We start from the raw sequence: 22,735 nt of genomic DNA on the forward strand, positions 1-22,735 counted from the left end.
GCACACACGCTGACTCATGCTAACACACACATTGCCACTCAGACATAGCTTGTACACACGCTGACTCTCCCCACACACAACATGCTGACACACGCACATCATACCTTGCGCACACACTGGCACACTCATGCTTACACACACAACTTGCACACACGCTGACACAATAATTTGAGCACACACCGACTTGTGCCTAATCGCACGCAGACACACAACTTACGGACACACACACAACTTGCACACAGGCGACACACACCCACCACTATCTCACGCAGACACTCATACTTATACAAGCTAACTTATGCTCGCACTCAGTGATGATATTTGACTGCTGATCATTATTTGTCTTATTTTGAAGAATTAATAAAGAATTGAGATAAAGGCATCCATGAACACAAAGAACAAGTTACTTACCTTCGGTAACAATATATCTGTAAGAAACATTAGTTAGTGTTAGATTCCTTACCTTAGAATATCCCCAGGCGTAAGTCTGGATCCGGAAACTTTTGCGTAGCAGTACCCTTGCGCGTCGGTAGGCGTCGTCTGCAGGCGTCTCCTGCGGCTCCGCGTCCGTCGTTGGCGTCGTGCGCCGTGATGACGTCGCTGGAGTATATAGACGCCGCCTCCGCGCGCTGACGTCAGTTCTTTGCACACAGCTTTTCCGCGCCAGAAGACGCAGAGCCATGAGAGAACCAACACTGGTGCCATTTGAAACTAGGGCCCTGAAAGGGATGTCCTTAACCCTAGGTATCAGTTCGCAGAACGGGGAGGATGGGTGGGTTCGGTAAGGAATCTAACACTAACTAATGTTTCTTACAGATATATCGTTACCGAAGGTAAGTAACTTGTTCATCTGAAAGAAACACGTTAGTGTTAGATTCCTTACCTTAGAATAGATACCCCAGCAATACCAACCCCGGTGGTGGGTCTGCGAACCAATACATTCCTACACCAGAAAGTCCTGGAGGACAGAACGGCCAAAGAAGCCATCCCTCCGGACTTGACTGTCTAGGCAGTAGTGCCTCGCAAATGTGTGCAGCGAGGCCCACGTAGCCGCTTGGCAAATGTCCTGCAAGGGGACTCCCCGGCCCAGGGCAGTAGTAGCCGCCGTGGCCCGAGTGGAATGGGCCCTCAGCCCAACAGGAGGCTCCTTCCGAGCCAAAGAGTAGCACGCTTTGATGCAGAGAACGACCCACCGAGAGATGGTCCGTTTGTGTACCGCCCGTCCCTTCTTCGCACCCACGTAGCCAACAAACAGTTGGTCATCCACCCGGAACTGGCGTGTGCGATCCATGTAAAATGAAAGCGCACGTTTTGGGTCCAGACGGTGGAGCCGCTCTTCATCCTTTGAAGGATGCGGAGGCGGGAAGAAGGAAGGGAGGGTGATGGACTGCCCGATATGGAAAGCAGAAACTACTTTGGGCAGGAAAGAAGGTCTAGTCCTCAGAACCACCTTGTCAGGATGGATGGACAAGAAAGGAGGTTTGACAGAAAGAGCCTGGAGCTCACTCACCCTCCTGGCAGAGGTGATGGCAACCAGGAAAGCCGTCTTTAAAGTCAGGAGACGGAGAGGGCAAGAATGAAGGGGCTCAAAGGGAGCACACATCAAAAAGGTTAGAACCAGGTTCAAGTCCCACTGAGGCATCACAAACGGAACAGGTGGATTCATGTGTGTGATGCCCTTCAAGAATCTCGTTACAATTGGGGACTTGAACAAAGAAGGCTGATCAGGAAGCCTAAGAAAGGCTGAAAGGGCAGAAAGGTAGCCCTTGATAGTGCCCAGAGCAGAAGGAACAGAAGAACCTCGGAGAGAGGGGCAGAAAGAGGATCCACAGCCTTTGCTGTGCACCATGCCACAAACTTGTTCCACCGACAGGCGTATACCGACTTAGTGGAGGGACGCCTGGCTGCCAGAATCACATCACAGACTTCAGGAGGCAAGTAAAATGGCCTCAACTGTCGCCGCTCAATCTCCAAGCATGGAGGTGGAGACTGGACAGGTTCGGGTGGAGGACCGTCCCCTGCTGCTGCGACAGAAGGTCCTCCTGAAGGGGCAGGCGGATCGGGGGACCGACTGACATGCTGAGTAGCTCGGGATACCAGTACCTTCGAGCCCAGTCCGGAGCCACAAGGATAACTTGGGCCCGGTCGCGCCTGATCTTCTTCAGCACTCTGGGCAGAAGTGGTATAGGCGGAAAGGCGTATAACAGACCGCAACTCCACTCGCGCCGAAAGGCGTCGCCGTGCGAGTGCCGTCTTGGAAACTCCAACGCGCAGAACTGATGACATTGCGCGTTCTCTTCTGTGGCGAATAGATCTAACCAAGGCTCTCCCCATTGCCGAAAGACGCCTTGCGCCACGTCCGAGTTCAGACGCCATTCGTGATCCATCGAGCACCGACGGCTGAGTTCGTCCGCCCTGGCGTTCAGAGAACCTGCCAGGAGTTGAACCGTCAGAGTCACGCCCTGACGTTCCAGCCACTGCCAGAGGCGCAGAGCCTCCTGGCAAAGGGTCCACGACCCCACCCAGCCTTGTTTGTTGCAGTACCACATGGCGGTGGTGTTGTCCGTGAACACCTGCACCACACTCCCGTTGATAAAGGGGAGGAATGCCTTCAGTGCTAGACGAATCGCCCGCAGCTCCAACAGGTTTATATGGAGCCGGGACTCCGCCGGAGACCAGATGCCTCTGATCTCCGCCTCTCCCAAGTGGCCTCCCCAGCCCTGGAGGGACGCGTCCGTCACGACAACGTGCTCCGGTTGGGGAAGGGAGAGGGACTTGCCCCTGACCGAATCGCGGTCCGTAAGCCACCACTGCAGTTGTCTCGCAGTGCCCTCCGAGATCAAGACGTGGTCGGACAAGTTGCCCTGATGCTGGGCCCACTGAAACTTCAGGTCCCACTGCAGAGCCTGCATCCGCCACCGGGCGTGATGCACCAGAAGGATGCAGGAAGCCATCAGCCCCAGCAGCTGCAGCGTCAACCTGACCGTAACCCGGGATAGCGGCTGAAAGATGGGAATCAACGCCTGAATATCCCGGATCCGCCGTTCCGGAGGATAGACCCGAAACTGCGCCGAGTCCAGAACCGCTCCGATGAAAAGGAGCTTTTGAGAGGGACACAGGTGTGATTTCGGCACATTGATGGAGAACCCCAGGCCGTGCAAGAGGTCTGCCGTCATCTGGAGGTGGTGGACGACTGTCTGGGGCGAGCCCGCCTTCAACAACCAGTCGTCTAGGTAGGGGAAGACTGAAACCCCTAACCTGCGCAGATGGGCCGCGACCACCGCCAACACCTTTGTGAACACCCGTGGGGCGCTGGTAAGGCCGAAGGGGAGCACAATAAACTGAAAGTGCTCCTGGCCTACCGTGAACCGCAGGTAACGCCGGTGGGCCGGCAGGACGGGGATGTGAAAATACGCATCCTGCAAGTCCAACGCTACCATCCAGTCTTGTGGGTCTAGGGCAGCCAAGACCTGAGCCAAAGTCAACATCTTAAACTTCTCCTTCCGGAGGAAGCCGTTGACGTTCCTTAGATCCAAGATAGGACGTAGGCCCCCTTTGTCCTCCTTGGGTACCAGAAAATAGTGGGAATAGCAACCACGTCCTACTTCTGGCCAGGAACGCGCTCGATGGCCCCCTTGGCCAAGAGGGCCGTAACTTCCCCCTGCATAAGTTGCAAGTGGTCCCCCGACACACGGTGGTTCTGCGGTGGCATGGCTGGAGGAGTTGTCTCGAAGGGGAGGGAGTAGCCCCTTCGGACGATTTGCAGCACCCACCTGTCCGATGTGATCGTGCGCCAGCGGGCGTGGTGATGGCGAACCCTGCCACCCACTGGCGTCACGTGGGCCTGAAAGCACGGACTAGGAGGATTTTGAGGCAGATGCTGCGGGGGGGGGATGTGGCCTGACCCCGCCTTTGACCCCAACCGCCTCCACGGCGGTTTCCACGGCCGCCACCGCGTTGATAAGATTGTTGCGGCGCGTGGCTGGCAGCACGTGTGGGGACGCCCCTTCCTTGGCCACGAAAGGAGCGAAACGAACCCGTTTGCTGGCGCTGGGTCGAGAGACCCAAGGACTTGGCCGTGACCCTGGAGTCCTTGAAGCGTTCCAGCGCGTGGTCCGCCTTGTCACCAAACAGATGACAGCCATCGAACGGCATGTCCATCGAAGTATTCTGGACATCTGCCGAGAAGTTGGCGGATCTCAACCAGGCGTGGCGACGAATCGCCACCGTCGTGGACATCGCTCTGCCTAGCGAGTCGGTCGTATCAAGACCACATCGAATAGAATACCTAGCTGCATCTCGGCCCTCAGCTACAGCTTTGCCGAGCTTTGCCCGCACCTCCATGGGGCATTCTGGCAGCAGCTCCGCGACCGTATCCCACACAGAGTGGGTGTAGCGGCCCAAGAGGCAAGCGGTGTTGCAAGACCGCAGTCCTAAGCTCAGGGACGAGAAGACCTTCTTGCCATATAGGTCATACCTCTTGGATTCCCGATCGGGCGGGGCCGACGGGAATGCGGACTGGGAGGTAGAGGCCTGGATCACCAGACTCTCAGGGGTGGGGTGGGTGGACAGGAACTTGGGGTCGTCCGGACAAGGACGGTGGCGTCTGGCCACGTTCCGGTCAACAGGCGCACCTGAAGAGGGCCTGGACCAAGTGCCCAACAGAACGTCTGACAAGGCTTCCTTAAACGGCAGCAGAGGCTCCTGTGGGCATGACCGCGGTTTGAAGACCTCAGTGAGGATGTTAGGCCTCACGGCCGCGACGGGGAGCTCAAGGTTTAAGGCCTTTGCAGCCCTCATCAACACCACTGAATAGGCAGCTCCCTCCTCCGATGCCACGGAAGGAGGAGAGACAAAGCCAGGGTTAGGAGAGTCATCTAATCCACTGGCGTCCCCCAAATCACCTGTCCAGTCCATGTCATACTGACACTCGCGTGACAGAGGGTCTTCAGACCCCTCCCAGCCCTCACCGTACTCTACATCATCACCATAGTCGGTGTCAACCATGTAGACCGGCTCCACGGGGTCAACAGGCCCCATCGGCGTCGAGCCCGGCGTTGGGCGACGCCGGTCCGACTCCGCGTCCGGATTCGGTGAGGGTATGGGGACGGCGCCGCCCGGAGCCGGCTCCGGCGCCGGCGCCCCGGTGCCGCCCGAAGCCGGCACCGAGGAACCGGCGTCGCGCGGGGGCGGCGTCGGGGGTAACCCCGATGGAATCGGCGCCGGATTGGATGGACGTCCATCCGGCGCCGATCCCGAAGGCCCTAGCGGCGCCGGTGTCGGAGCATCCGACGGCGTCGAGGTAGGGTCAGCTGAACCGCTAGGGCCTCCGGACGGGTTCACTGGGCCCGTAGGCGCCGTGGAACCCGCCGGAGAAGAGAGGGCCCTCATGGCCATGAGGAACGCCTCTATCTCCTTAGGCGTCGCACCTTGCCCAGGGACCTGAGGGTATGGGGCAGGCCGCGCCGGCGACTCTCGCGGAGCCGCGGGGTTGGGGTCACCCGAACCCCCGGCCGCATCGCGCGAGCGTCGGGGGGAGTCGGGGGTACGATGACGACGCCCCGACTTCTTGTGTCTCTTACCTGACGAACCCGACGAGTGATGTCGACTTCCGGAGCGTCCGGCTCGGCTCCGCGACCGCTCCCTCGAACGCTCCCTGGACCTCCGGCCGGACCGAGACCGCTCTCGACGCGGGGCCGACACCCGGAGCTCGAGCAGCTTGCGGGACCGCTCCCGTCTAGCTTTGCTAGTCAGAGCCCGGCAATCGACGCAGGCGTCGACATCGTGGTCGGGGCCCAGGCACCGGAGACAGAGTCGGTGATGGTCCGTGACTGACATCGTGCGGTCACAACCGTCACAATTCTTGAAACCGGGCATCCTTACCAGGCACAAAGATAGAAATACTAGTAATAACTTGGTCAAAAGACCGGGTACCGCTCTTCAGATCTGCGTCCACTGGCGCGGAAAAAAGAAGAACTGACGTCAGCGCGCGGAGGCGGCGTCTATATACTCCAGCGACGTCATCACGGCGCACGACGCCAACGACTGACGCGGAGCCGCAGGAGACGCCTGCAGACGACGCCTACCGACGCGCAAGGGTACTGCTACGCAAAAGTTTCCGGATCCAGACTGACGCCTGGGGATATTCTAAGGTAAGGAATCTAACACTAACGTGTTTCTTTCAGATAAAATAAGTAAAACAATGATGCTGACAAAGCATTCAGGAGTGCCACTACTTTTGTCCCATGTGGTTAACTTGTGGTCCAAGTGGTGGGTTCCTGCACTCTCTTTTGGGATCAATCATTTTCATTGCAAAGCTCAGACCCAGAGCACGAGACAAATCACGCAGGTGGAAGATAAAGATAAGAAGAACCAGCAACAAATGGAGAAAGCATGAAAGTGTTTTACCCAAGCTAAACTCGACAGACAGGTTGCCATTATTATATATGTTGTAAGATAGTTAATTGCAGTTCGAACATTTAAAACATCGGAAACCGTATATCGCAACTGAGTCACTTCCTCCCAACAACCTCCACTATGTGCCTAAGCAGTGACGCTAGGAACAACCACCACGCCCGATGTATATGCCGGTTTTACTATTCTACGGCAACCCTGTGGATTGCGTTATCCTGCGTACCTCTTACCTTGCTCGAAAAAGTGACAGCATCTATATGCCGCCAGATTTACTCCAAAACCAACACTTTTAAACGCTGCGAAATTGTGTTAGTTCGCAGTGGGAAAACACGAAGAAAATCAGTGATTAACTTTAAAGCTGATCTTGTAAAACCATATAATAGTGTAGTCGTAAAACCAGTACACAAAACTCTAGGATGGTTACAACAGGATGAAGAGGGTTTGGTGGTTAATCCAGCTGCAGATAGTGGTGCAAACAGATACTTCACAAGTTTAAGGGCCACCACTTTCCATATATGGCGAGGCGATATTGGGCTGTGGCACACTAGCCCTGCAAGCAAACCACTTTGGTCTTGTTTCCATAAAGAGAATGCGTCACTTCACGCTGCATGGTTTACCCAGACTTAGTAATTATGCTAGCCTATTTCCTGCATTGTGACTAGGAAGAAGAGACCGTAACAACAAGAACAAGCTGAAGAACTGAGGCGACATCCCAGGGTGCACTGCGGAAGTCAGGCAGCCTTTGTTTGGTCGTCAAAGACAAAGGAAGCAACTGCCGGGGAGGACGTCCGGAACCCTTCAGGCTGCCTGATGAAGTCCCGGCCCCATCAAAGGGACCGGGCGAAGAGCATGGGCAGACTGCACTACACAAGAGGCAACACGGGGGTTCCCCAGCGGTGAGGAGACCCCGCGGCGTGCCAAGAGACAGGCAAGGAACCTGCACAGCGAGCTGGTGAGTGAGAGCTTGGCTGGGTGCATTGTTGGGCTTAAGGACATCCCGAGTTGAGCGCTTTTGCGCATAGAAAACAAAAGTGAAATTAGACAGTCCGTCCTGCGCGTGCCTATCTCGTCTCCCTTGGGAGGCAAGTCAGTAACAATAGATCTGGCTGGCGACAGCGCTTTTGCGCTGTGGTTGCCAGCGAGACCTAAAAACAGATGGGGGGAGTGTGGCCTGTACGGCCAAGATGGCAGGCACTTGCTAGTAGAGCTCCTGATAACTCAGTGCAATCCTGCGTCATTCAAAGTCGCGACCAAAGCCCAGACAGCGCCACTGCTGGTTTAGGGCTGGTAGTGTTCATGATAGGAAGAGGAGAGCCGGGCATTGCCTGCCGTGCAACCCAACCCGCCGCCGGCCTTGGTTGCCAGCCTACCTCCCAGGAGGCCTCGCAAACCCAATGCTCTCTGGGCTGAGGCAGGGGACGACTGCACCTGCCTGGGTAGGGTCTGTAGTGCCGAAAATACGGGTGCTTTTCTCGGGCCGGACTGCAGAAGCAACCCCTCATGGTCCAGACAACTGGGCGGGGGCTGCCATCCTCTTCCTCCTCATCGAGGATTGAGGGTTTAGTCTGTGGCCCAGAGTTGTGGCGTGCCATGTGGGGGAGCTTGGTGCGAGACCAATGTGGCATGAAATATCAGGGGAGCGTGGTGCGAGTCCCCAGGGCACCATGAGTCTGCGTTGGGGGGCCTGGCTGGTGGCATGAATGATGGACTCTCGCAGGAGCAAGTAGTTCCTGGAGGAGGACCAAACCCTGCAGGACGTACTGCAGGCTCCAAGACATAGGTAGAGTAAATGACAGCATATTTTTATTCCAACCATGGTTCAATCTCCTTCGCCGATACGCTGTAGGCAGTTCGTAAAGCCACGATCCACGGGGGAACTAAAACCCTGCTCCATGCTCAAGAGTGTGAAAAGAGCCAGTAATTGATGGATCTTGAAGCCCAAATCCTGCTTCTTGAAAAAAAACATGGATCTGCACACCACTAATTCTCGACAGCTGGAGGTGGCCAAGTCATCTTTGCACCAGCTCATTCTGGAGAAGGACCGCCAGTGTTGGTGGTCCTCTCTCCACCAGGTATACACATTTGGGGATAAATCCAGGAAACTAGTTTACTGGTATGCCCTCCAGGATAGGGCTCATGTTTGTAAATAAAAGTGAGACCAACCACACAGCGGTGGTTATCGCTGAAGCATTCACAGAATCCTATCGTGCCCTTTACCCCTCTCTTGCACAGCCCGAAATGATCAAAACCACCTCGATCTTGACGCATGTCCCTCTGCTGCGGATCTCTCCTCTCCAACAGGCAGATCTCGATGCCATCCTGACACCAGAAGAGGTGTGAGAAGCCCGACTGATTAACCAGGACAAGGCTACGGACTCCAACGGCTTTACAGTGCAGTTTTATTGTAAATATTGAGACGCCCTTGTCCCCCGGATGTTGAATCTTTACTTGGAGGCAGGGGATAAAGGGAGGTCCCCTCTGGGTTCGATCTTGCTACTATATTAGTGTTGCACAAACGTACAAGTTACTTACCTTCGGTAACGATGTATCTGGTAGAGACGATTGTAGCTTCAAATTCCTTCACGTAGAATTATCTCCAGGCGTGGGACTGGATCCGGAAACTTTTTCGACACAGGATCCCTGAGCGCCGGGGGGCGGGGCGGCATCACAGGCCTCCGCCCAGGCGTCGTCTGCGTACGGGACTTCAGCGAGGTCACATAAGACCCGCCCTGGTGCGCCTACATCATTTTTCTTCAAAGAACTTTTCCGCACCACAATGCGGAACCACCAGATAAACTGTGGAAGCAGTGTGGATGACAGAGATGTCATTTGAGATGTCATCAGTGATGTCACTGACCAGGTTATGAATGATGTAATTTGTGACATCATCAGCAGTGGATTGCGGGCGCGCAAGTTATAGTTAGTACAACTAACTATAACGGAGGAATTTCAATGATTTTGTACGAGTGAAATGTCCTGCTAACTATAACACCCCTAAAACCTATGTTTTTTTCAGTGAATTTCTAAGGTTTTTTAAATTCTAATTCCTAACTATACCATGTCTGAAACCTATGGTTTTTTCAGTGAATTTGAAAGGTTTTGTAAATGCCAATATTTAAATGTATTAATCGTTATATTTATTTGTTTATACTGAATTACTACATTTTTAAAACTATTTATTTTTGGATATTTTATTTTATAGATCACATTGCATATTTTTAATATAAATTGAAAAATATTTTTTTTTAAAATATTGAAATTCGAATTTTTTTATATATATATTTTTAATATATTTACATATATTATATAGCAGGCAATGATATCCTATTGAAGGAAATTCAAGTTACTGGTAAGTACGGTTAGAATTACTTTTCAGGATCAGTACTGGTCTCAAAGATGCAGCACTGAGGTCTCTCCTGATAACGGGTGAGTAAATCGGAATTCGTAGTTCGGCTAATTTTAGAGGAATATTTGTAAGTTTCAAAAATAGACACTTTTTCAGCAAAAAGCTGGCAATGTTAGCCTTTGGAAGGAAATTCAAGTTACTGGTAAGTACGAATTGAATTACTTTTCAGGATCAGTACCGGGCTCAAAGATGCAGCACTGATGTCTCTCCTGATAACAGGTGAGTAAATTGGAATTCGTAGTTCGGATGATTTTACTTCGGTCCAGTATACATAGAGCCACTTTCCTACACCATCCCATCCATTCACCACTGTTCAAACACGCCCTGTGGCGCGTTTTAAGTTGGGGAAATAATTCCCCTTCAATCCTGAGGGTCCCTAGGGTCCAACTAGCCCACTAGGTACATCCAGTAAGCGCCAGAGAGCTGCGTAGCAGAGGTGTAAAAAGGGGCACGACCTGCACTACCTCACGTCAAAGCAGTGCACTGGCGCTTACTGGAAGCACCTGGTGGGCTAGTTGGCCCCCAGGGTCCTTCAGGATTGAAGGGGAATTTTTTCCCCAACTTAAAACGCGCCACAGGGCGTGTTTGCACACGTCACCACAGGCCCCGTCCCCTCCCTTCACCACTGTGTAAACACGCCCTGTTGCTGTTCTAAGTTGGGAGATTAAGTCCCCTTGAATCCTGAGAGTTTCTAGGGTCAGACTAGCCCACTAGGTACCTCCAAGAAGCGCAACAGAGCTTTGTTCCAGGGAGGTGTAAAAAGGGGAGTGACCTCTGAACACCTGTCTGAAACGCAGCTTCCTGGCGCATACTGCTGATACCTGTTGGGCTAGTTGGCCCTCAGGGACCCTCAATATTCAAAGAGAATTAATTCCCCAACTTAAAACGTGCCACAGAGCGCGTTTGTATTTTGGAAGAACAATGGTTCAGGGGTGGCCTAATGAGGTCCTTGAGAGAATATATAGCGTATGATTAATTCACGCTGGGGAGCTAAAGATGTAGGTAAACATAAAATCTTTAATTTATTTTCTTTTTCGCATATATCATGACGTTTCAGGTGCTCATATGGGTGACAAAGTGCATAACGTGACACAAGTGAACATAGTGAAAAACGAAACAGAATGTCACACAACAACAAGGTCTAAACCACAAAAATATATACAATGGAGTGGGGGTATTTCTTTGAGTGGGTCGACGACGTTTCGATCTATAATGATTTTAGATCATCTTCAGGACTGATGAGCTTCCTGAAATCTATAGTTGGGACAGTCCAACTGGATAGAGAGGAGGAAACTTGAATCGGTGTAACCAGGATATCAGGTGATATGACTGGAATGGTTTCTTATCTTAGTTATGAACAATTACAATGACAGTCCAGTGGTCAAGGTGGTAGTCGGCAATAATAATAGAATATGTAGATCCGAGTAAAAAGGGGCGTGACCTCTTAACACCTGTCTGAAACGCAGCTCCCTGGCGCATCCTGCTGATACCTGTTGGGCTAGTTGACCCTCAATATTCAAAGAGAATTAATTCCCCAACTTAAAACGTGCCTGTAGGAAGGTGGATATCCGACTATGGTTACCCCCAACTTTTTGCCTGGTGTTTTGCTGGTTTTTCGACTTAGTTGACCTGGGACCCTGCTATTCAGGGCCCCAGGCCTACTGCTCTCTCTGTAAAATGGAGTCCATGTACCTTAGGTACATATCTAATTGGATACTGAGTCACCTTATCAGTCCCTGTACAGCATACCTTAGGTATCCAGGGCATAGGTGTACCCAGGGCCTACCAGGGGCTGCAGCATGTATTATGCCACCCCTGGCTGGCCATCCAAATCTGACACAACTGGCTGCATGACAGCTGGGGCAAGGTGGTGTAATCACCCTTTGCTTTAGATATAGTAGTCCTATATCTAACCCTAAAATGGACACTTGTATTCCTATCAGTCACCCCTATGGCAGGCCTTATCAATCCTGAAGGCAGAGTGCGTGGAATTATGTGAGATGGTGCTCTGGCATGAGCTGAGCCCGTTTGCAGCTTGCGGAACCAAGTCCTAATAGCTGTTCCATGATAACGTGTACCATATACTCTTAAGTGCATTATAATCCTCGCGGTTATTTGCCAACTTTGGTATCGCTTTATCAAAACATGTCGAGTAAGGTGTCATACAAATTGGAATACTAACCCCTCGCCAATTCTGGCGACAGGGTTAGCATTCCACCCTTCTAGAGGGACACAACATGTATGTAACTGTGAACCCCGGTTAAAGCGAACTCGAGCCTCAGCATCACAAAATGGATGCTGCCACCACAGACACAAGTCTGACCTCCTGCTGCTGGGAGTCCTTCCAGCGATGAAAGCTTGGACAAAGGGTTTCCTGTCAGGGGCGGTGCTAGCACCATCCCAGACAGGGTTTTGTGTATCCCAGGTAGGCAGAGCTGAGAGGAAGGTGACTGCAAGTGGCACCCCGGTGCTCACTGTGCATATGCCGGCTTAAACCAGTTCCAGGGGCACACCAGCCCCTGAGCGGGGGAAAGTCCGGACAAGGAAGAGGGGTGTAACCACCCCCCTCCTGGTCCCACCCATGGGCAGGACCTAGTCGCGTGCCAGCCCCTTTCTTTAGTATAAAGGTAGGAGCGGGCCCCCTTCCCAAATTAGATAATTCTGAATCTTGACTACTTTCCACGAAAGAACTCTTGAACATTTCTGAAGACTTTCCCTTGTGGCTAAGGAGTAGCCACCCTGCACTAGCGGGCACCATCTAAGCGCTTGCGGTTTGCTGTACGTCCATCCTCCGGATCGAGACTGACCAGCTCGACGAGACCCGGATTCCCTGGCATCTCTGACCTCTACCTGCATCATCAGCCAAGCTGAGATTCGTGGGTGTGACGAGACCTGAGGGACCGGCCATCTTCAAAACCTGCACGACGCTTATCCAGCACGACCGCCGAGGGATCCTCGAGTGAGTGCTTTGGGGTTTGAGAAGCCCTAACCCTGAGCAGCTCCAGCACCGAAGTCCAGCGCCCCAGCATCCACAAGATCTGCGTGGGGCCCTTCTGCTCTTTGCTGCTCACTGCGTTGTCCGGTCACTTGCCTGCTGGCTAGTGACCCTCCTGACGACGAACCACGACGATTACATTGCTGGTCTGGTCGCTCCAGACTGGCCCTTGCTCCCCTCCAAAAGAGGAGCACCCCGGACCCTCCTGGTCCACTCCAGACGCCATCTTGACTCCACCACGTGGGCTTGCCTTAGCCAAGGGTTGTTGCCCCAATCCTGGGTCCAGCATCGCCGACAGCAGACACCTTCGTGGGACAGCTCGCACCTCCATCCTGGTCGCCGACGCCTCCTGGTCCGAGAGACTGCAGAGCCCAGCGTCGCCCTCTCACCTGGTCGAGGTGACTTCATCCGGTGCCATCCTGGTGCCCACCTAATCACTGGCTAGTGATCAAGAACTGAGTCCCCTCTGCTTTCAGGTCGTCTCCATCATTGATCCAGGCTTGGATCCCTCCGAATATCTTCACTGGTCGCCTGTCAGCAACTTCTTCTTTCAGGCTCCATAGACTTCAAAGAGGATTCCCGACGTCTTTTGAACCCTATGCAGCAGCAGCCCCTGGGCGAGGTAACCTGAGCATTTCGGTGCTCCAACGTAGGTTCACTATCTAAGTGTCCAGAGCCTTTGTCGTTTTCAGTCTATCTAGTCGGATTCGTCCGATAACACTAACTTTACGAATACTAGTATCCATCGACTTTGTCCCGCATCCCGCGTGAGAGTGCACACTCTGCACCCGATCTCCCTAGGCCTCCTGCTCCTAACCTGAAGGTTCAGTAGTGTAGTCCTAGCGATCCTGAAGCCTCTGGATCTTGTTACTTACCTGCTAGTATTTCGCATTCCACTTTTGTAGTATATGGTTTTTCGTGCCCCTCGGGCATTTGTGTAAATTGTGCAACTTAAAGTATTTTCTTAAGAGTTTTGTTATGTGCTTAGCTCCCTGACTCATAAAGAGATCAGGGTAGACTTGTTATAAATAAATATCCTTTTATTTTCATAACAACTTGCGTGGTGTCCTTTCACTTGGTGTTCAAGGGGTATATGTGATGGTTGACAGCTGGCTTAACACGCCCTCCAGAGTTTAGTCTAAAGACTGCTCTTGTCCATGCTACTAGGATAGCTGGTCTATAAGGTTGACTTACAACCAATCATCAATAAGGGTTGTTTGGAATGATACACAGTGATCACTAGAATAGTGAGCACTACATATCAGGCCAACTTCTCACAGTGCCACAGAGCGCGTTTGCACAGCAGTGAAGGAAGGGGGTGTGGCCTGAGGTGACATGTCTACAAACATGCCCTGTGGTGCGTTTTAAGTTAGAAAATTAATTCCCGCTCAATTCTGAGGGTCCCTGGGGGCCAACTAGCCCACCAGGCACCTCTAGTATGCACCAGGGGGCTGCGTTGCAGAGAGGTGTTCAGAGGCCACGCCCCTTTTTACAACACTTTGCAACACAGCTCCATGGCGCTTACTGGAGGTACCTGGTGGGCTAGTTGGCCCCCAGGTACCTCCAGTACCAGTTGGCCTCCAGAGACCCTCAGGATTGAAGAGGAATTAATTCCCCAACTTAAACCGCACCACAGGGTGTGTTTGCACACATGTGAACTCAGGCCCTGCCCCCTCTCTTCACCACTGTGCAAACAAGCCCTGTGGGGCGTTTAAAGTTGGGGAATTAACTCCCTTTGTATCCCTGGGGTGCAACTAGCCCACCAGCTAGTTGCACCACAGAGGTGTAAAAACGGGCGTGGCCTCAGAACACCTCTCTGCAACGCAGCCCCCTGGCGCATACTGGAGGTTCCTGGTGGTCTAGTTGGCCCCCAGGGATCCCCAGTTTTCAAGGGGAATACGTTCCCCATCTGGAAACACACCTGGGGGCGCGTTTGCAGAGTGATGAAAGAAGGGGGCATGGCCTCCGGCTCAACTTTCTTATATTTTTTTTTAACCCTTTCATTGGCTGACGGCGCCCCACCCACGCACGAAAACGCCCGCACCGTGGCGGAATTACCGCCGCGGTTAACGGGTTAAAGAAGGGGGGCTATGTAGCCCCCCTTCTTTTTCTAGTGGCGGAATTACCGCCGCGGTTAACGGGTTAAAGAAGGGGGGCTATGTAGCCCCCCTTCTTTTTCTATTTTTTTGGGCCCTGGGGACCCCATCCCACCGGGGCCTGCCCCAAATTTTTTTTTAATCAAAAAATGTGGAAGGTGGCCGCGTGGTCCCCCCCTCCCGAGGCCTTAATCGGCCCCGGGGACCCGATACCCGGGGCATGGCCTTTAAAAAAATGTTTTTTCAACTGTTGGGGAGGGGAGGCGTGGCCCCCCTCCTGGGCAACTTATGGCCCCGGGGACCCCATCCCCCGGGGCCGGCCATTCTACCTTTTTTTTATTTTATTTTTTACCTTTGGGGAGGGGGGCCACGTGGCCCCCATCCCCCGGGGCTGGCCCTCTCAGTTGGGGACCGTGGGGGGGGGCCCAATCCCCCCCACGGTCCTAGCCGGCTCCCCGCGTCCTGCGGGAGCTGGCATTGCTATTCCACATGGGGAGCAGCTACCATTCTGCTCACCATGTGAAAAAGCAATCTGATTTGTTTCATTGAAGCGAGAGCAGGTTTTCCTGCTGTCGCTTCAATGAAGCAAAGAAGTTTGCAATAACGCACAAGTTACTTACCTTCGGTAACAATATATCTGTAAGAAACAGTAGTTGGTATTAGATTCCTTACCTTCCTTACCTTAAAATATCCCCAGGCGTCAGCCTGAATCCGGAAATTTTTGCGTAGCAGTATCCCTGCGTGTCGGTAGGCGTCGTCTGCGGCTCCGCATCCGTCGTCGGGATGACATCGCCGGAGTACTTAGACACCGCCTTCGCGCTGACGTCAGTTCTTATACACAGCTTTTCCGCGCCAGAAACGCAGAGCAATGATAAAAACCAACACTGGTGCCATGAAACTAGGGCCCTGAGAAGGGATGACCTTAACCCTAGATATCGATTCGCAGAACAGGAAGGATGGGTGGAGCGGTAAGGAATATAATACTAACTACTGTTTCTTACAGATATATTGTTACCGAAGGTAACTGTGCATCTGAAAGAAACAGGTTAATGTTAAATTCCTTACCTTAGAATGGATACCCAACCCGGTGGCGGATCTGCGAACCAAGATCACACCAGGAAGAACGGAACAGACGAAAAAGTCATCTCTCCGGACTTGACTGTCCAGGCAGTAGTGTCTATCAAACGCGTGCAGCGAGGCCCACGTAGCTGCCTGACAGATATACTGCAAGGGGACTCCCCGACCCAGGGAAGTAGTAGCCGCCGTGGCCCTAGTGGAATGGGCGAGCAGCCCCACAGGAGGCTCCTTTTTAGCCACAGAATAACATGCCTTGATGCACAAGACAAACCATCTAGAAATGGTTCGTTTGTGCACCGCCCGACCTTTCTTAATGCCCACGTAACCAACAAAGAGTTGGTCATCTACCAAGAACTGGCGTGTGCAATCCAGATAGTATGAGAGCGCACGTTTTGGGTTCAGACCATAGAGCCTCTCTTCCTCTTTCGAGGGAGGCGGTAAGAAGGTGGACAAGGTGATGGACTGCCCGATGCGGAAGGCTGTGACTACCTTGGGCAGGAAAGAGGGTAGCGTCCGCAGCACAACTTTGTCCGGATGGACAGAAAGGAAAGGAGGTTGTGAATAAAGTGCCTGGAGCTCACTCACTCTCCTGGCAGAGGTGGTGGCAACCAGGAATGCAGTCTGAGAGTAAGAAGACGAAGAGGAGAGTTATGAAGTGACTCGAAGGGAGCGCACATCAGATAAGTCAGAACAAGGTTCAAGTCCCACTGCGGCATCACGAAAGGAACAGGGGGGAACATATGAGTGATGCCCTTCAAGAACCTATTTACAACCGGGGACTTGAACAAAGAGGGATGATCAGGAAGACTTAAGAAGCCAGAAATTGCAGAGAGGTAGCCCTTAATAGTGCCCAGAGCAGAGCCCTGCTGGGTAAGAGAAAGAAGAAAGAGGAGAACCTCAGAGAGGGGGGCAGGGAGTGGATCCACAGCCTTTGCTGTGCACCATGCCTCAAATTTGTTCCACCTGCAGGCGTATACCGATTTTGTGGAGGGACGCCTGGCTGCCAGAATTACATCGCACAGTTCAGGAGGCAAGTCAAATGGCCTCAACTGTCGCCCCTCAATCCCCACGCATGGAGGTGGAGACTGGACAGGTTTGGGTGGAGGACCGTCCCCTGCTGCTGCGACAGAAGGTCCTCCTGAAGAGGCAGACGAATCGGGGATTGACAGACATGCTGAGTAGCTCGGGATACCAGTATCTTCGTGCCCAGTCCAGAGCCACAAGGATAACTTGAGCCCGGTCGCATCTGATCTTCTTCAGCACTCTGGGCAGAAGTGGTATAGGCGGAAAGGCGTACAACAGACCGCAACTCCACTCGCGACAAAAAGCTTCTCCGAGCGGGTGATGCCGTGGAAATTCCAACGCGCAGAACCGATGACATTCCGCGTTCTCTTCTGTGGCTAATAGATCTAACCAAGGATCTCCCCACTGCTGAAAGAGACCTTGCGCCACGTCCGAGTTCAGACGCCATTCGTGATCCATCATGCACCGATGGCTGAGTTCGTCCGCCCTGGCGTTCAGCGAACCTGCCAGGTGTTGATCCGCCAGGGTCATTGCCTGATGTTCCAGCCATTGCCAGAGGCGCAGAGCCTCCTGGCATAGTATCCACGACCCCACTCCGCCCTGTTTGTTGGAGTACCACATGGCGGTGGTGTTGTCCCTGAACACCTGCACTACACTCCCCCGGACAGAGGGAAGGAATGCTTTCAGTGCAAGTCGGACCGCCCGCAGCTCCAGAAGGTTGATGTTAAGCCGGGACTCCGCCGGAGACCAGAGGCCTCTGATCTCCGCCTCTCCCATGTGGCCCCCCAGCCCAGGAGGGATGCATCGGTCACAACTACGTGCTCCGGTTGGGGTAGGGAGAGGGATCGGTCGCTGACCCAATCGCGGTCCGTGAGCCACCACTGCAATTGCCGTGCAGTGCCCGCGGAGATCTGGACGTGATCGGACAGGTTGCCCAGATGCTGTGCCCACAGGAACTTCAGGTCCCACTGCAGAGCCCGCATATACCACCTGGCATTATCCACTAGTAGGATGCAGGAAGCCATCAGGCCCTGGAGCCGAAGGGTCATCCTGACCGAAACCCGGGATAGAGGCTGAAATATTGAAATCATAGCCTGAATATCCCGGACTCGCTGCTCAGGAGGATAAACCCAAACTGCGCTGAGTCCAGAACCGCTCCGATGAAGAGGAGCTTCTGAGAATGAATCAGGTGCGACTTCAGCACATTGATGGAGAACCCCAGAAAATGCAGGAGGTCGGCCGTAGTCTGGAGGTGGGAGAAGACTGCCTGGGGCGAGTCCACCTTCAACAACCAGTCGTCTAGATAGGGGAAGACTGGAACCCCTGATCTGCGCAGATGAGCTGCGACCTCTGCCATCACTTTTGTGAACACCTGAGGGGTGCTGGTAAGGCCGAAGGGGAGCACAGTAAACAAAGTGCTTGTGGCCTACCGTGAATAGCAGGTAATGCCGGTGGGCCGGCAGGATGGGAATGTGGAAATATGCGTCCTGCAAGTTCAACGCTACAATCCAGTGTCCAGGGCCGGGGGCAGACCAGACCTGAGCTAGCGTCAACATCTTGAACTTTTTCTCCGGAGGAAGTGGTTGACGTTTCTGAGGTCCAAAATAGGACGAAGGCCCTTGTCCTCCTTGGGAACCAGAAAGTAGTGGGAACAACCACCACTTTGACTTTGACAGGGCTTTGACAGGGCTTTGACTTCCTGCTGAAGAAGCGCAAGATGGTCCCCTGTCATGCGGTGGAATTGAGGTGGCATGGCTGGAGGGGTAGATTTAAAGGGAAGGAAGTAGCCCCTTCGGACTATTTGCAGCACCCACCTGTCCGAGGTGATGTTGCGCCAGCGGGGGAGATGATGGGGAATCTTGCCGCCCACTGGCGTCTGATGGGCTTGAAAGTTTGGACTATGAAGGCTTGGAAGTTGATGCTTCGGGGGGGAGGTAGACTGACCCACCCGCTGGCCCCCAGAACCGCCTCGGTGGTTCCCATGTCCGAGCAGAGGTTGTTGTTAAGCGGGCCTGTGGCTTTGAAATGAACGTATTGGGGCACCCCTTCAGTGGCTACGAAAGGAGTGAAAAGCAGAAGGCGAAGGAGGGGGAGAGGCCGACAGGCCCAAGGACTTGGCCGGAGCCCGTGAGACCTTAAAACGCTCCAACGCACTGTCTGCCTTAATGCCAAAAAGGAGAATGCCATCAAAGCGCATATCCATCAGAGTGTTCTGGACATCCCCTGAGAAGCCAGTTGTCCTCAGCCAGGTGTGGCGCTGAAGCTCCACCGTTGTGGAAATCGCCCTGCCCAGCGACTCGGTGGTATCAAGCCCACAACGAATGGTGAACTTTGCTTTGTCTCTCCCAGCTGGTATAGCTTGGGAGAGTACTGCCCAGGCCTCCTCCGGACAGTTGGGCAGCACCTGCGAAACCGTGTCCCACAGAGATTGGGAATAAAGGCCCTAGAGGCATGCAGTGTTCACCGACCACAGCCCTAAGCTGGCAGATGTAAACAGCTTCTTGCCAAGTTGCTCCAGCTTTTTGGATCCCCTATTCAGAGGTGCGGAAGGGAATGCGCTCTGTGAAGCAGAGGCTTGGAAAACCAAGCTCTCTGGAGTGGTGTGTTAGGAGAGAAAGAGGGGATCGCCCGGAGCCGGGCGATGGCGTTGGGCCACGTTCCTGTCCACAGGAGCCCATGTGTTGGGCCTGGACCAAGTCCACAAAAGAACATCGGAAAGTGCTTCACCATTAAAAGGCAGCAAGGGCCCGAAGAGGTTGCCGCCGGCAGAAGAACTTCTGTTAGGAGGTTAGTCCTGATGGCCACTGTAGTGAGTTCGAGGTGGAGGGCCTCGGCCGCCCTACGCAACACCAGTGCGTAACTGGCTCCTCCTCCGTAGCCACGGTAGGAGGAGACAGCATGCCAAGGTCAGGTGAGGTGTCAAGACCACTGGCATCCCCCAAATCCTCTGCCCAGTCCAGATCATAGTCACACTGTTGTGTAGGAGGGTCCTCAGAACCCTCACAGTCCTCCCCTTCCTCCAAGGTCTGTGAAACAGGCTGAAAATAAGGAGGACGGACATATGGGTATCTGCATCGCGCGACGCTGATCCGGCGCCGTGTCCGGGTAGGGGCTTAAACTGAGGCGGACGTCGGCAGTTGCACCGGATGTCAGAGGTGGTGTCGGAGGAGGGGTCGACACCGGTGGACGTGTTATGAGGTCCACCGGTATCACCCAGGATCCGAGCCCGGATCCAGGAGGGTCATGCGGCGCCGGGGCATGGAAGATGGAAGGACAGGACCCCCAGTCTTGCCCGCGGGGCCCATAGGTGCACCGGCGGGGCCAGACGGCCTAAAGAGTCAGGCCATGGCAGAAAGCCATCTGCCAGACTTCCAGCAACTTTCGGGACCGCTCCTGCAAAGTCTTCCGAGCCATGGCCCGGCAGTCGGGGCACGACTTAGAGTGATGGTCGCGCACCAGGCAGTAGAGGACACATGCGGTGTGTGTCTGTCACCGACATCATGCATTGACAGTCCCCCACAGTTCTTAAAGCCGGGCATTCCTACGACACCAGAAATCGATCGGCTCAAAAGAATGCAGACAAAACGCTTTGAAAAAACTCAGTCAAAAAGTGACTGGGGGTACTTGCTCTTCCCGGATCTGCGCTTGCTGGTTCAGAAAAAGAAAACTGACGTAAGCGCGCGAGGGTGGCGTCTAAGCAGATATTGCCACTTCATCCCGGCAATCACAAAGCCGAACGCGGTGCCAACCGACACCACCTACCGACAAGCTGGGATACTGCCGACGCCTGAGGCTAATTCTAAGGTAAGGAATCTATACCTAATAGTCTCTTTCAGATCCAAAAGAAATAAAAGGCATGGACATTTACAATGCCAATTGCTTAAGCTCGCGTAAAAGCGAGACCTATTGTATAGCAAATAGTAGGCATCACAGAAAACGTGAGGGGGGAGCAGGGAGAATGCACAGACAATGGGAGGGAGGGCGGGGTAAACCTGGCATAACAACGGAGAGGGAGGGAGGGTGAGGGGAGACGGCACGGACAACGGGAGGGAAGAGGGATAAACAAGACACGACAACAGGAGGCGGGGTAAAGAAGGTACCAAAGCACGTTGCGCCTGCAGTAAGAGAAACTGAATAAAGAAAATAGTGCTCACAGTCTAAATAACACGTACCCGTGTAACAACCAAAGTAAACGGGCCAGTCGCCATGGGAGGTGACAAATGAAGAGGCGGCGGTACTAAGGAGGGACTAACAAGCATATTTACGAATCAGAAGCCAGCATTTAGGACAGATGACACAAGCCAATGGCAAATATAGACGGAAAGTGCTAAAGACAATTTGTACTGTATATGTAGGTAGACAAATACAACTTGGAGCAACAGAGCGCTAAACAATGATTCAAGAACTAGGAGGGAGCAGATTTCAGATCATGCACACAGCTCCTATGGGAAGAAAGCTGCAGATAAAAATGTGTGAACCAAAGGAGCACAATATTAAACACAGTTAATGTTGTATAGGATTTGACACTTGCTCAAAACGATAGACAAGAATGCATGGGTTGAAGGAAGGAATGTCCGCCTAACCAACTAAAACAGTATGAAACACCCAGTAAGATAAAGGAATAGATTATTTGATACCATGTAACAAATGCATAAAAATCAAAAGCCAACAGTTACCGTAGAGGTTTTTGGCAGACGGTAGATGCTGAAAAAGATGGGAACTAACCTGTGGGGACAGTCCTTACAAATCTTCTGATCTGAAAATACACCCTGGAAAGTATTTTTAAATATCTGTTCTCGGCCCATTTTCTACAACAAGACATAAAAATCAGACAATATGGTATTACTACAATTACACAGGGCAGACGTAAATCATCCTGCTAGTCTCAAAGATAATAATTTACCATAGTAAGTAATCACATTCATATTCATCAATGTGAAGACAAAGGAACCACTACTTTTTTTTTAAAAGTTCATTCTGTACACTCACAACCAACCATGAATGCCATTCTGTTTTTTTATGTTGGTGATAAAGAGAATGTAGCCATTGAATAATAAATATCAAAATTACGAACCTCCTTTAACATTGATTTTTGATAGGTACTTTCACTTTATTCTGTCAAGCAAGTCCTTCCCTTTACTCATTTACAATGTGGCAGTGGAACAAGTTATTTACCTTGTCTGAGAAGTTGGTCTGATATGCAGTGCTCACTATTCTAGTGATCACAATGTATCAGTCCAAACAACCCTTATTGATGATTGGGTGTAAGTCAACCGATAGACCAGCTATCCTAGTAGCATGGACAAGAGCAGTCTTTAGGCTAGACTCTAGAGGGCGTGTTCAGCCAGCTGTTATACCATCACATATACCCCTTGAACACCAAGTGAAAGGACACCACACAAGTTGTTATGAAAATAAAGTATATGTATTTAGAACACAACAACCCTGGACTCTTTATGAGGACAGGGTGCTAAGCACAATACAAAGCTCTTAGGAAAATACTTCAAATCGCACAATATACACAAATGCCCGAGGGGCACGACAAACCATATACTCTAAAAGTGGAATGCGAAATTACTAGCAGGTAAGTACTACTCTAATAGGCTTTAGGATCGCTAGGACTGGACTACTGAACCTTCAGATTACTAGCAGGAGGCCTAGGGAGATCGGGTGCAGAGTGTGCACTCTCACGCGGGATGCGGGACAAAGTCTATGGATGCTAGT

At 52.5% G+C, this 22,735-nt stretch overlaps 1 protein-coding gene across 3 annotated transcripts in view; it reads right to left on the reverse strand.

The window, feature by feature from the left end:
* The window catches only part of USP24 (ubiquitin specific peptidase 24), a 1,909,144-nt gene that overhangs the window by 781,075 nt on the left and 1,105,334 nt on the right, over positions 1-22,735 (reverse strand). For all 3 annotated transcript variants that reach the window (XM_086952711.1, XM_086952716.1, XM_086952707.1), the window contains exon 45: positions 21,737-21,819. In XM_086952711.1, the coding sequence (XP_086808837.1) occupies positions 21,737-21,819 (83 nt within the window). The remainder of the gene's footprint in view (positions 1-21,736; positions 21,820-22,735) is intronic.

The sequence above is a fragment of the Lissotriton vulgaris genome, chromosome 1_1 (assembly GCF_964263255.1).
Source record: "Lissotriton vulgaris chromosome 1_1, aLisVul1.2, whole genome shotgun sequence".
In the NCBI taxonomy this organism is placed as follows: Eukaryota; Metazoa; Chordata; class Amphibia; order Caudata; family Salamandridae; genus Lissotriton; species Lissotriton vulgaris.